The following is an 11,207-nucleotide window of genomic DNA, read 5'->3' on the forward strand; positions in this document are numbered from 1 at the left end:
ACAAACAGCTGGAGGCAGGGCTTTCTCCTATAGAGCTCAATTTTTATGGAATGGTCTGCCTATCCATGTGAGAGTCTCTGCCTGGCCGGTTCCCCTCTCTCCACTGGAATTCTCTGCCTCTAACCCTATTATGGGGGCTGAGTCACTGGCTTACTGGTGCTCTTCCATGCCGTCCCTACGAGGGGTGCGTCACTTGAACGGGTTGAGTCACTGATGTGATCTTCCTGTCTGGGTTGGCGCCACCCCCGGGTTCGTGCCATGGGGGAGATCTTTGTGAGCTATACTCGGAATAGTAAGTTGGTGGTCTGTTGATATCCCTTCAGTGGTGTGGGGGCTGTGCCTTGGCAAAGTGGGTGGGGTTATATCCTGCCTGGTTGGTCCTGTCCGGGGGTATCGTCGGACGGGGCCACAGTGTCTCCCGACCCCTCCTGTCTCAGCCTCCAGTATTTATGCTGCAATAGTTTATGTGTCAGGGAGCTAGGGTCAGTCTGTTATATCTGGAGTATTTCTCCTGTCTTATCCGGTGTCCTGTGTGAATTTAAGTATGGTCCCTCTAATTCGCTCTCTTCTCTCTGAGGATCTGAGCCCTAGGACCATGCCTCAGGACTACCTGGCCAGATGACTKTTTGCTGTCCCCAGTCCACCTGGTCGTGCTGCTGCTCCAGTTTCAACTGTTCTGCCTGCGGCTATGGAACCCTGACCTGTTTACCGGATGTTCTACCTTGTCCCGGACCTGCTGTTTTCGACTCTCTCTCTCTACCGCACCTGCTGTCTCAAACGCTGAATTATCGGCTATGAAAAGCCAACTGACATTTACTCCCGAGGTGCTGACCAGTTGCACCCTCGACAACCACTGTAATTATTATTATTTGACCCTACTGGTCATCTATAAACGTTTGAACATCTTGGCCATGTTCTGTTATACTCTCCACCCGGCACAGCCAGAAGAGGACTGGCCACCCCTCAGAGCCTGGTTCTTCTCTAGGTTTCTTCCTAGGTTCCTGCCTTTCTAGGGAGTTTTTCCTAGCCACGGTGCTTGCTGTTTGGGGTTTTAGGCTGGGTTTCTGTATAGCAATTTGTGACATTGGCCAATGTAAAAAGGGCTTTATAAATACATTGGATTGATTGATGATGCTGTAGGTGTGATCGAGGGTCTGAGTCAAATATTAGAAAAGGCTTTTAGGCCTAGATCACACGTACAGCGTCATTGCCCAAAATGGTACGCAGCATCATCTGGATGTGTGCAACAAAAGTTCAACATTTACCTTCTGGATTTCAACTTTTGTTCTCCAACCTTACCCAATATACACTTCACTTTTCTAATCTAACAAAATTCGAAAAGACTAACCGATAGAACAGCTTCAAATATGTGAAAAAACAAAGGTTGTCCCTACCCCTGATGGACTAGCTACAGAGGTATGGACCAGGTCACTGGTTCTAATGTTGTTGATGCCTGAGGCTTGAATCTCACTGTGGTTGTTTTTCTAGTTTCAAATATGTTTTATTATGAAGCATTGGTATCCATGTATACAATTGTACTGTTTATTCTGTGAGCTTCGTTTTTACATGAGACAACAGTAATATACACAAAATTATCACAGGATATTATTGCAAGAATGTATACATCAAAAACAGTATGAAAGGAAAAGCCTTGAGTCAAGATAAACACTGTGGTTGTTTCCTACCAATTTAAAGATTAGTGGGCAAATCTGTTTTGGTTTAGTCTTTGCTTTTAGTCAAATAACATTTGTAAGTGTAACGAAAACAAATACCCTGAAATTAGCATGGATACTAAGACTGCAGTAATTCCCTTAGTACAAAACACAACATTTTATTACATTGTCAACAAACACAGAAGTACAACCAGAACAACTAAATACAAAATGGGATAAGATTAACAAATACACTAAATCCACAGTGGACACAATGACAAAAACACAAAAGACTGTTGCTGGGATTATGTACATAGCAATTGTCTTCTCCACCTTGTTCATTTGATAAGACAAAGGCCTGGTATGTACAATTACAGTAAAACGAAAACAGAAGACATTTGATTGCAGACTATTCCCCACCCCTCAGGTTAGGGTTATACCCTTTCAGAATTCTTTTTCTTTCTGAGACGTCATGTTGTGAAGTTTGTTATAATGATAAGTAACATGCGTCTACCTATCTATCCATCCTCTTCGGCAGATTGAACATCTAATGGAGCACATTTGGCCGCTACCTCAGCCAGACACTCCAGGCTTTTCCGGGTGTGACTACATATGTCTGCCGGTATCCTCCTGTTAACAACTATTCTGATCACTCGCGTGGATTGATTGTTTGTGTCGCTTATTTCAGGTGTTGCAGCAGGTTCAGGGTCCTGGTTTGTGTCGTGTACTTGAGGCATTGAAACAGATTCTTTGTTTGCCCTCATCCTAGTGTCAACTATTCTTATTACCCGGGTCTGAAAGTCACTCATTTTGTACCTTTTAGCAAGTTCCGTGTCTGTGCAGCTTCTTCTGGGCACGGAAGCGGTTTCCTTGTCTGTGTTGGTTACTTGAATGTGTTCCTTTATCGTTTCCATTATCTGAGACGTTTGAGCAAGTTCTGCATTTGTTTCGTTTGCTTGAGGCCTTTGAACGGATTCTTTGTCAGTACTTTCTGCCGTTGAAGTGGTTTCAATGATGGTCCTGCCTAACTTACCAGGTTCCATGTCCGTGCAGCTTAATTGGGGCATTTGAACGAGTCCCTCCATTGACCTCCCACTCAGTCTTTGAACAGGTTCAAAGTTTTCCACACTTACTTGAACAGGTTCATTGTTCATCTCACGTATTTGGGGCATTTCAGCAGCACTACAGCTTTCCATCCTATTGACAATAATTTTTATCTCCCGGGTAAGAGCAGGTTCTTTGCCTGTTTTGCTTATTTTATGCATTGAAGGGGTTTCCTTGCTTGTGTTGCTTATTTGAGCAAGTTCTTTCCTTGGCCTGCCTCTTTTGCGCTTTGGAATTAATTCCATTTGATCTAGTTCTTCAGGTGTCTTTGCAGGTACTTTCTTTGTCTGATTTACTTTAGCCTTTCCAGTGAGTTTTTGGGGTTCAGCGGGTTCTTTATTTATTTCCCGTCCTTCGATACGTTGCTGATTCATTTCACCAGCTTGAGGCATTAGACCGGCTTCTGTGTGCAAGTCGGTTTCTTGAGATATTTCAATTGGTCCCTTCCTTGTCCTCCCTCTTTTAGATGTTACAGCAGGTGCCATGTGTGTGTCCATTTTCTGAAGCATTTTTAAGGATTCCTTGTTGGTTTTGGTTATTTTGGGCATTTGAGTTCGTTCCTGGTTTGTGCCGGATACTTGGGGAACTCGTCTGGGTCTCTTCCTTGATCTCATGCTACTGGGCATTAAAGTGGTGTCCGCGTTTACCTCGCTTACCGGAATGGGTTCCATGCAAGTGTCGGTTAATTGTGGAATTTGAACGAATCCCTTCTTTGGCCTCCCATTCTTGGCCTGTACAACAGATTCTTTGTTTGTCTCAGCAAGTTTAATGTCTGTATTGGTTACTTGAATGGGTTTGTTTTGTGTGTCAGTTACCTGGGGCGTTTGGACAGGTTTCTTCCTTGGACTTCTGAGCTTGTGAACAGGTTCCAAGTGTGTGTCGGTTATTTGTGGAGTTTGAGTGTGTTCTATGTTTGTTTCACTTACTTGAGCAAGTTCCTTCCTTGGCCTGCCTCTTTTGGGCATTATAATTTGTTCCATGTTTGTCTCGCTCATTAGAGACATTTGAGCAAGTTCCTTCCTTGGCCTGCCTCTTTTGGGCATTTTAATTTGTTCCATGTTTGTCTCGCTCATTACAGACATTTGAGCAAGTTGTACATTTGTCTCACTTATATGAGCAGGTTTCTTGTTTGTATCGTTGAGTTGAACGGGTTCCACGTGTGTGTTGTCTACTTGAGACGTTTGAACGGGTTCCAAGTTTACCTTACTTATTTGAGAAGTCTCCATGTCTGAACGGTGCGCGCCAGTTGCGTTTACTACTGGAGGCGATTGAGCAGGTTTCTTTTTCGTCATCTTCCTTCTCTTGGGGTTTTGAACAGGTTTTTCCTTTGCCTCCCTTTTGTCCTCACTGTTCTTCGCCCACCGACTCAATGTAGGTCTGTAAAGGCATGAGAGGGACAGGAAGACACTAGTAGGTTATATCCTTGAGATAAGAGCAAATGGTTAACGTGACAACCTATATACACAGGTCCTCAACCAAAATTCAGTTTGATTACTACAGCTCTGTAGAGGATCACTTCTCCATAACTTACTTCTGGACTTTGTGGTAACCATGTTCTTTGATCAGATTCTGGTACTCCCGGGAGTCAGGCCTCTGAGTAGGGCCTTGGTGGTCGTCGCTCCTGCAGTGGACACGACAGGGCAAAGGTCAGGGGGCACAAGGAGAGGGATCATCATCAAACAAAAACACATCAAAAACACAAGACTCTCACCTGGAGTCAGGTCTGGAGTCAGGTCTGGAACTCTGATCGGACCAGGACCTGAGCGCACATAGATAAATAGATGAGAATCTCAAAATGACCTCCAGTTAATCCCACCTTTCTGTGCGAGGTAGTTTTATGGACAGACTTTGTGMTTACCAAAAGCGTAGCTACGGACTGCTAATTTTGCGCAACTACACTACTAGAAACTACTCCCTCCAGGAAATGGTTCTTACCCGTCTCTGGAGTGGGATTGGTCCGAGAACCAGTTCAGAGACTGGGTTGGGGAGGAACTGGGATTCTCTTCAGAACAACTCAGAGTCAGACTCTCATCCTCAGATCTACAAAAGGAGTCCTGCAGGGACCACAAATGAATTAGAACTACACCAGAACAAATCAAGGGGAAATTTTCTAAGCTCATTTAATACACAGACACAAAGAGACATACAAAAGTAAACAAACAGATCACTTTTTCTCCTGAGGGAGTAAAACTTACCCCAGGCTCCTCCTCCACCCCCTCTGTCCGGTCCTGCTGAGGTGGATCAAAGCCAGTTGTCAGCCTCTCTGCGTGTCTCCTGGTGGAGGCAGCACTGGGACACACCCCCAGGGCACTGAGGGCTTTGAACACGCTGAGAGGACAGCCCTGTTTCCAGAACTCGACCCCCAGAGAGGCCTGGATGAAGTTACACTTCTGCATGGAGGTGTAGAGGACGATGGCCAAGATAAGCCCCGCCCTCTGGCTGACTACATCACCTGCGTCCTCTTCTGTCCTCGGGCTTCAAAAGATAACGGAAAACATGTTATAACCAAATTATGCTTCATGCACACAGAGAGCAAGTCATTAATAATGAACAGCAGTCACATAATTCAGCCCTATGGAACCATTTTTTTCATTTTCCAGGGTTGAGTTCAAGTATAAAACAGAATTTTAAATGTAAAATTTTTAAGAAAAGCCAGTTAACTGTTGTGACCCCCATACAATAGAAATGCTTTGATTATCTGGAAAAGTGCCTACAATCAATGATTATTAATTGATTCTCTCTTCTTCTCTCACCGTTTCGTTGTCCTTGCTCCCATCATAACCCGTGTCCTGATGGTGTTGGGTTTGGGGAACATGGCCCTAAGACATGCCAGGGTCATAGGGGCCTTTTCTTCCCCCCACGCTAGAACCGCGTCCCAGGAAAATTCACTCACACTCGCCTCAGTCAGCGGCTGACGCAATGGCCCACGTTGGTCCTTCATCAATACCTTACTCTGGTAAATCAGACAAATGGACACATACATTTCTTTGCAAAACACATCTTCAACAACGACACACTCACACCTGATGAGCCATAAACTGCCGGTAGCCTATAAACAAATACATTCTTTAAATTAATTATGTTATGTTAAAACAACAATTACCTCCTGGGCGATAACCTCTGCGAGGAAAAGGGTCATGGCTTCTCTAGCTTTGGTCTTCATCAGGGACCTGAAGGCCTTCAGGTGCTGGTGGCTGTGCATGTAATGCAGGGCCTTGGCATGAGGTCCAAACCCATAGCTCTGCTTAGTCTTGGAGAAAGAGAGATTCTTCTTCTTGGGCCTTATACCTTCGTCAACGGGGAACGGAGACAGGAGTGTGGAGTGTGTTGTAGATTGGGGTGCCTTCGGACGTCTTTTTGTTGTCCGCTCTCCGAAGGAGAACAGAGAACTGATCTGATTTGAAGTTTGACTTGATAATGTTGAGGAATTTACTTGATTTGATGGTGTTGAAGAGGAGTGTGTGGTTGGGGCTATGGGAGTTTGAGGTCGTCTGATGGTCGTTGAATGGAATTCTGGGGAACGAGAAGTCATGGTGGTCCATTTCTCCCCGTCCCACTGACGAACTGGCCTCCGGTTGTTTTTTTTAGAAGCAATGCACTCCTCTTCTATGGATAAAGAAGATGGGTTGGTTCTAATTGGAGTTTGATTGGATAAAGTTGTGGATGAACTTGGTATTTTGGCACTGGGCTTTCGAGGTCTGCCAACTTTTGTTGGCAAATCTGACCAAGTCCAAAGCTTCCCATCCTGCTTGGTTTTCCTTCTGAGCACACCAAGACAGACCCAGCAGAGGAAGGATGAGTCATCAGGAGTGATGTCAAAGACTAGCTGGAAGGTCTTGGGGCTTGTCAGCGTGGTGACTTTCCTCCTGTTGTAACCCTTGGGCCCCCTCACAAACCTCACCCCACAAATGCAACACGTCTCTGACTGAGACATTGTGGTGGTAATGTCAGAGCGCTTCAAAGGGGACAAAAAAGGAGCTGATGGTTGTTAATCGAAGACTGATAACCTATTAATAAAACTCACATTGCAATTGTTAAACATACAATTCTCCTGTGGGGGAGCAGATAAAATGTATGTATGGTTTGAGAAACAAAGCAGACTCACAGCGGATCCTTCCAGTGGGACGCTACCATCCAGAAAAAGCCCCGGTGTAAGTACTTTTCTCACATTAATCGACCGTGATTTWCAAAAACAATAAGTGCGGAACGCCCTGGTTAAAAAACATCTTCCATTGGCTAATTGATTAAAATATCGTAAAGGGAGATATATGATAACATTTTCACTTCCCGCCAGCTACATGCGAAATATTGCAAACAAACTACAGTACCACAGAAGAACAACGAATTTGCACTAGCGATCACACAAATACGGCCTTTTATAAGGTATATCAAACATAGATTAAGGCAAAGACATTACATTTCAAATTACTTTAGGTAGGATAACTCTTGAAAGTAATATAGCGTAGAAGTCGGTGTGTTTCGATGGTCCTTTTTTGTGCAGTCACGCATGCGCGGGGCTTCTCCTTCCTACAAAAGAAAAATGGTCGACTAGACGCCCAGTCACAATATTGCCACCTGTAGGTTTGGAGTATAATGAAACATAGCTCTTGTGTACATCTTCCATAAACAAAGTATACACCCCCCCCCCCCAAAACATTACATGCCATTCACACTCATAATTGACATTTGACAGTGATTAGTCAATAACACAAGCTGATCCATTTCTTTCCTTCTGACCTTTATTATATACAAAAATATGACTGAGGTTGTCAGCACGGCTCTATGCACACATGAATAACTGCAGCAGAAATACACGCAACGTAATACGCAGTGTAATGACCCATGCATAAGTGGTACTAGCCTGGTCCTAGATCTGTACGCGCTTTAGCCAACTCAGCTTATTTTGCCGTCCCATACATGTTAGCTACAGGTTTACCATCACACTGAACACTACAGGGGTGTAAGCTAAAGCACATATAGCTTTATGGCCAAGGGCCTATTGGAAATGGAACCCTATATAGTGCACCACTTTGAGTCATAGGGAGCAATTTCGGAGGCAGACCCAAGCTAAAGCAGTACAGACTCATTAGAAATTCTTCTCTACATGCCTTTAACGAAAACTCATACAATCCAATAGAACTGTTATAAAGTTCATGGCAAAAACGTCTACACAGATGCTGTTACTGCTGGATTAAATTATATACATGCCATAAAAGAAAAGCCTTCCGCATCAAATAAATAAACTATTGTTACACATTTAGGATTGAAATTATTTGTCCATATCTGTTAGTGGTGGCGAGGGATTAAGATGGTGTCCTGCTCTGCTTGAGATGGCACACCTCACACACCGGTCTCTCTTCCAGTCCAGCCAAAATGAAAGCAGCTACGCACACAAACGTTTCAGTCAAAAAATATCTATTTACATAAATATAGTACACACACATGCAGCCTTCTCCTCTTCAATGACGATTCAACCATAAATTAACACATTCAACAACACTCATAACATATGCCTCAGTTGTCACTCCACTTTCTACTAGTCATAAAAATAAAGTACCTAATATAGACATTATATATAAATATACACACACACAACATTAACAAACACTCTGGTTTCACACAGAAAGCTTGTTTTAAATTTAAGTTTGCATCTACGACAGCAGGGATTTTCAAGTGTCTAACTGATTCCCCATTTAGTGTTTTCTATAAGTATGACAGAGACGCTCTCTGGAGTCCAAGGCACTTCAGGCTGTATCTGAACACACTATCAATTCCAAACCATCCTTTGTAACCTCTTTGCTTCGGAGAACACCCACCCTATCTTCACTACAAGGACTGCACTTCTACCCACTGATAGAGGGTAAGAGGTCATTCTGTGGTCCATAGCTTTGGTCCTTCAAGTCCTTTTTTAAATGTATTATTATTTTATATTTTTTATTTATTGCTTTTGTGCTTAGCTGTTCGCTGTAGTTGTCCTTCCTGTTGTAGTTTGGAGGCTGTGTAGTAGTCATGTCTGTTGTCGTTGTTTGTTATCATTTCTGTTGTAATGGTTGTTTTGCAGCTGTAATTTATTTTTATGTAGTTGTGTAGTCCTACAGAAGCCTCTGGTTGAGAATCTCCCAGATCATCAGTTTCCTGAACAGGGGCATGTGACACTGAGGAGAGTGAGAGACAGTGTGTGAGTGAAAAAGAGATTGTACGAGTGTACACTGAGTGAGTATGATAGCCTGCGACGGCCTATGTACCTGTCGGAAGGTGAGAGGCCACCCCTGGGCGATGTAGTCAGCATATTTACAGGCAAACACTCCACAGTCACTGCCATTCTTCTGCTGAGGGATCTCCTACACACACACACACACACACACACACACACGTGAGGGATCCTGGTGAAATGCAAATCACTAGAGAACAGATGCTATTTCTGACAGCCCTAGATGCACTCTGTATACATTCAAGACAAAATAAGAACGACAAAGATGATTAGATATGTATTTCTGTCTAGGGTAATTTACGCTGGCCCTCAAGCTGTCCACTGTCCACTTGCACTCATCCAGATCCTGGTCCTTCCTGGCCTTGTGCTCCTCTCTCAGGTACAGCCTGAACAGGGTTGGACGAACCAAATACATGTGACAGGATTACAGAATGAAATGACAAAAAAGATGGTCATCAGATTACAGGTACTTTTGTCAAACCAAATGATTACTGGAAGGGGACTGAGGACTCACAGTAAGAGGCTGCAGATGTCGTCATGTCTCTGTCCCATAGAGTCATAGGACCTCACGGTCCTGGAGTTAAAGTTTATCACCTAGAGAGGGAAAGGGAAATAAACAAAGTCCACAGGTATCTACAAAGACCACAGAGAAGGACCAGTGGACTTTCTAAAGCAGTGGTCACCAACCTTTTTTGAATCACGATCACTTTGAGTCAAAATGCAAGCCAAGATCTACCGCTCAGATTTTTGTATTTTTAACATGACTTAAAAAAACGTAAGCCTATGCAACATTAACCAATTAAAAACAATTATGTAGCAATGAGGGTTGTGCTATAGTAGGTTATAGGCCCAACACACCATCACTGCATATTGGCTATGCTTGAATTGCTCTGCCAATGTTCTTCAGACATTTCAAACGTTTGTTTCAAAACAAGCGGATCTACTCACGACCTCTCATGCTGTAAACACAGTCCAGTTCAAAGTAAATGGCACAGATCCATGTATGGCAATGGTCTATTTGCAAATAGGCCTGCTGCATTGCTGATTGGTTATGCCGCACCAGTCTGTGAAGAGTATGGGCTGAGTCGTGCGTGTCAACGCAATAGAATCCTACTATGCCGCATTCTGCCTACAACAAAATCACTTGCATAGTTAGTTTTGCATAGTAATAAGTCTTGCATAGTTCATTGTGTTTCGGTGTGTTGCATTGAAAGTGGCTAGTATTGCACAGTAAAGGGAAACGTTGATAGTGTAAACTCTAGAAAGTTAAGTGAAGTTCAATCTCGTGCTTCTCTGCGCAGGCTGATATTTCAGTGCGCAGCTTAGAGGGAACATTGCCTATAGGTGCACTTGATTTGCTCTATGGGCCTGCCGGGTAGGCGGAGATCTACCTTCAAACACATAAAATGGTTCAAAATGTGAACACAGCCTTCCCAGCACTAGGGCTGCCGAATCAAGTGCAGAAATGTTTGGTGATCGACTAGGAATGCCTTGGAGATCGACCAGTCGGCCGTGATCGACAGGTTGGTGACCACTAAAGTGAATGAAGCCCCGTCAATCTGGGGAGATTTACAGCCAGTGACCAGTGGATTCCCAGGTGCAGCGGAACCAGGATGATGTCATACTGGAAGAGGTCCACAGCTTTGGTCCATCGCTTCACGGCGACGTGCCCCCCTCCATGTAGTTTGGGGAAGAAGAAAGTACTGAAGGAGTAGACCTTCAGCCCTTGCCCCGCACTACTGCTACGAGTCATTACTAGGGACAGGTAGAAGTTAATCACCTGAGACACAGAGGGAGAGTTTTTTTGTTAGACACACACGCGTACATCTCTCTCTCTCACACACACACCAACAACCTCAAACTTAATAGCCAACAACCATACATACCTCATCATTGAGCCAGCTCCCTTCTTGTAGAGAAGCCAGGTCTCTCTGTGTGATGCATAGCTTGAAGGCTGAGCTCAGGACCAGGTTAAGATCCCTCTGGGACAGGGCACGACTCACCTCCACAGCCATCTCCTACACACACAGTTTGAAATAAACAGAATGAAATCAGACCCATAGAATACCTACACTCATATGTCAACACACTACACAGACATACCATTATAGGGGAAAAAGAACACTCACCTTGCTGAACCTAGGGAGCTCCTCAGCGCTGTTGAGTGTGTCAGTGTGTGTTGGCTTCTCTCTGTCCACCAGGTTGAGTCTTGCTGCTACCTCTGCAGATAGATCCAGCTC

General features: G+C 44.1%; 2 protein-coding genes across 4 annotated transcripts in view; both read right to left on the minus strand.

Annotated features, from left to right (window-relative positions):
- Positions 1-1,528: 1,528 nt before the first annotated feature.
- LOC111970852 (msx2-interacting protein) lies at positions 1,529-7,341 on the minus strand. The gene is made up of 8 exons (XM_023997567.2): positions 6,862-7,341; positions 5,860-6,711; positions 5,510-5,709; positions 4,952-5,231; positions 4,692-4,810; positions 4,468-4,515; positions 4,288-4,377; positions 1,529-4,133 (listed from the first exon to the last, which is right to left on the minus strand). Exons 2-8 carry the CDS (start codon positions 6,688-6,690, stop codon positions 2,171-2,173), a joined length of 3,531 nt encoding a protein of 1,176 aa, XP_023853335.1. The 5' UTR covers positions 6,691-6,711; positions 6,862-7,341; the 3' UTR covers positions 1,529-2,170.
- A 1,028-nt stretch (positions 7,342-8,369) lies between these two features.
- Positions 8,370-11,207, minus strand: part of LOC111970853 (sentrin-specific protease 2) — a 5,617-nt gene continuing 2,779 nt past the window's right edge. For 2 of the 3 annotated variants that reach the window (XM_023997570.2, XM_023997569.2), the window contains exons 11-16: positions 10,854-10,985; positions 10,541-10,747; positions 9,482-9,561; positions 9,269-9,353; positions 9,002-9,097; positions 8,370-8,911 (exon numbers count right to left, since the gene is read on the minus strand). In XM_023997570.2, coding sequence (XP_023853338.1) covers positions 8,849-8,911; positions 9,002-9,097; positions 9,269-9,353; positions 9,482-9,561; positions 10,541-10,747; positions 10,854-10,985 — 663 coding nt within the window. In that variant the 3' untranslated portion in view covers positions 8,370-8,848. The remainder of the gene's footprint in view (positions 8,912-9,001; positions 9,098-9,268; positions 9,354-9,481; positions 9,562-10,540; positions 10,748-10,853; positions 10,986-11,207) is intronic. The other variant, XM_023997571.2, reaches the window with a different exon arrangement.

This window comes from Salvelinus sp. IW2-2015, linkage group LG12, assembly GCF_002910315.2.
Source record: "Salvelinus sp. IW2-2015 linkage group LG12, ASM291031v2, whole genome shotgun sequence".
Classification (NCBI taxonomy): domain Eukaryota; kingdom Metazoa; phylum Chordata; class Actinopteri; order Salmoniformes; family Salmonidae; genus Salvelinus; species Salvelinus sp. IW2-2015.

Coding starts and splice junctions, on each gene's coding strand:
- LOC111970852 (XM_023997567.2), bottom strand. CDS start 6,690: ATGTCTCAGTCAGAGACGTGTTGCATTTGTGGGGTGAGGTTTGTGAGG. Junction 5,232..5,509: donor GGAGCAAGGACAACGAAACG/GTGAGAGAAGAA, acceptor TATCTTTTGAAG/CCCGAGGACAGAAGAGGACG. Junction 4,378..4,467: donor GACTCCAGACCTGACTCCAG/GTGAGAGTCTTG, acceptor TGTCCACTGCAG/GAGCGACGACCACCAAGGCC.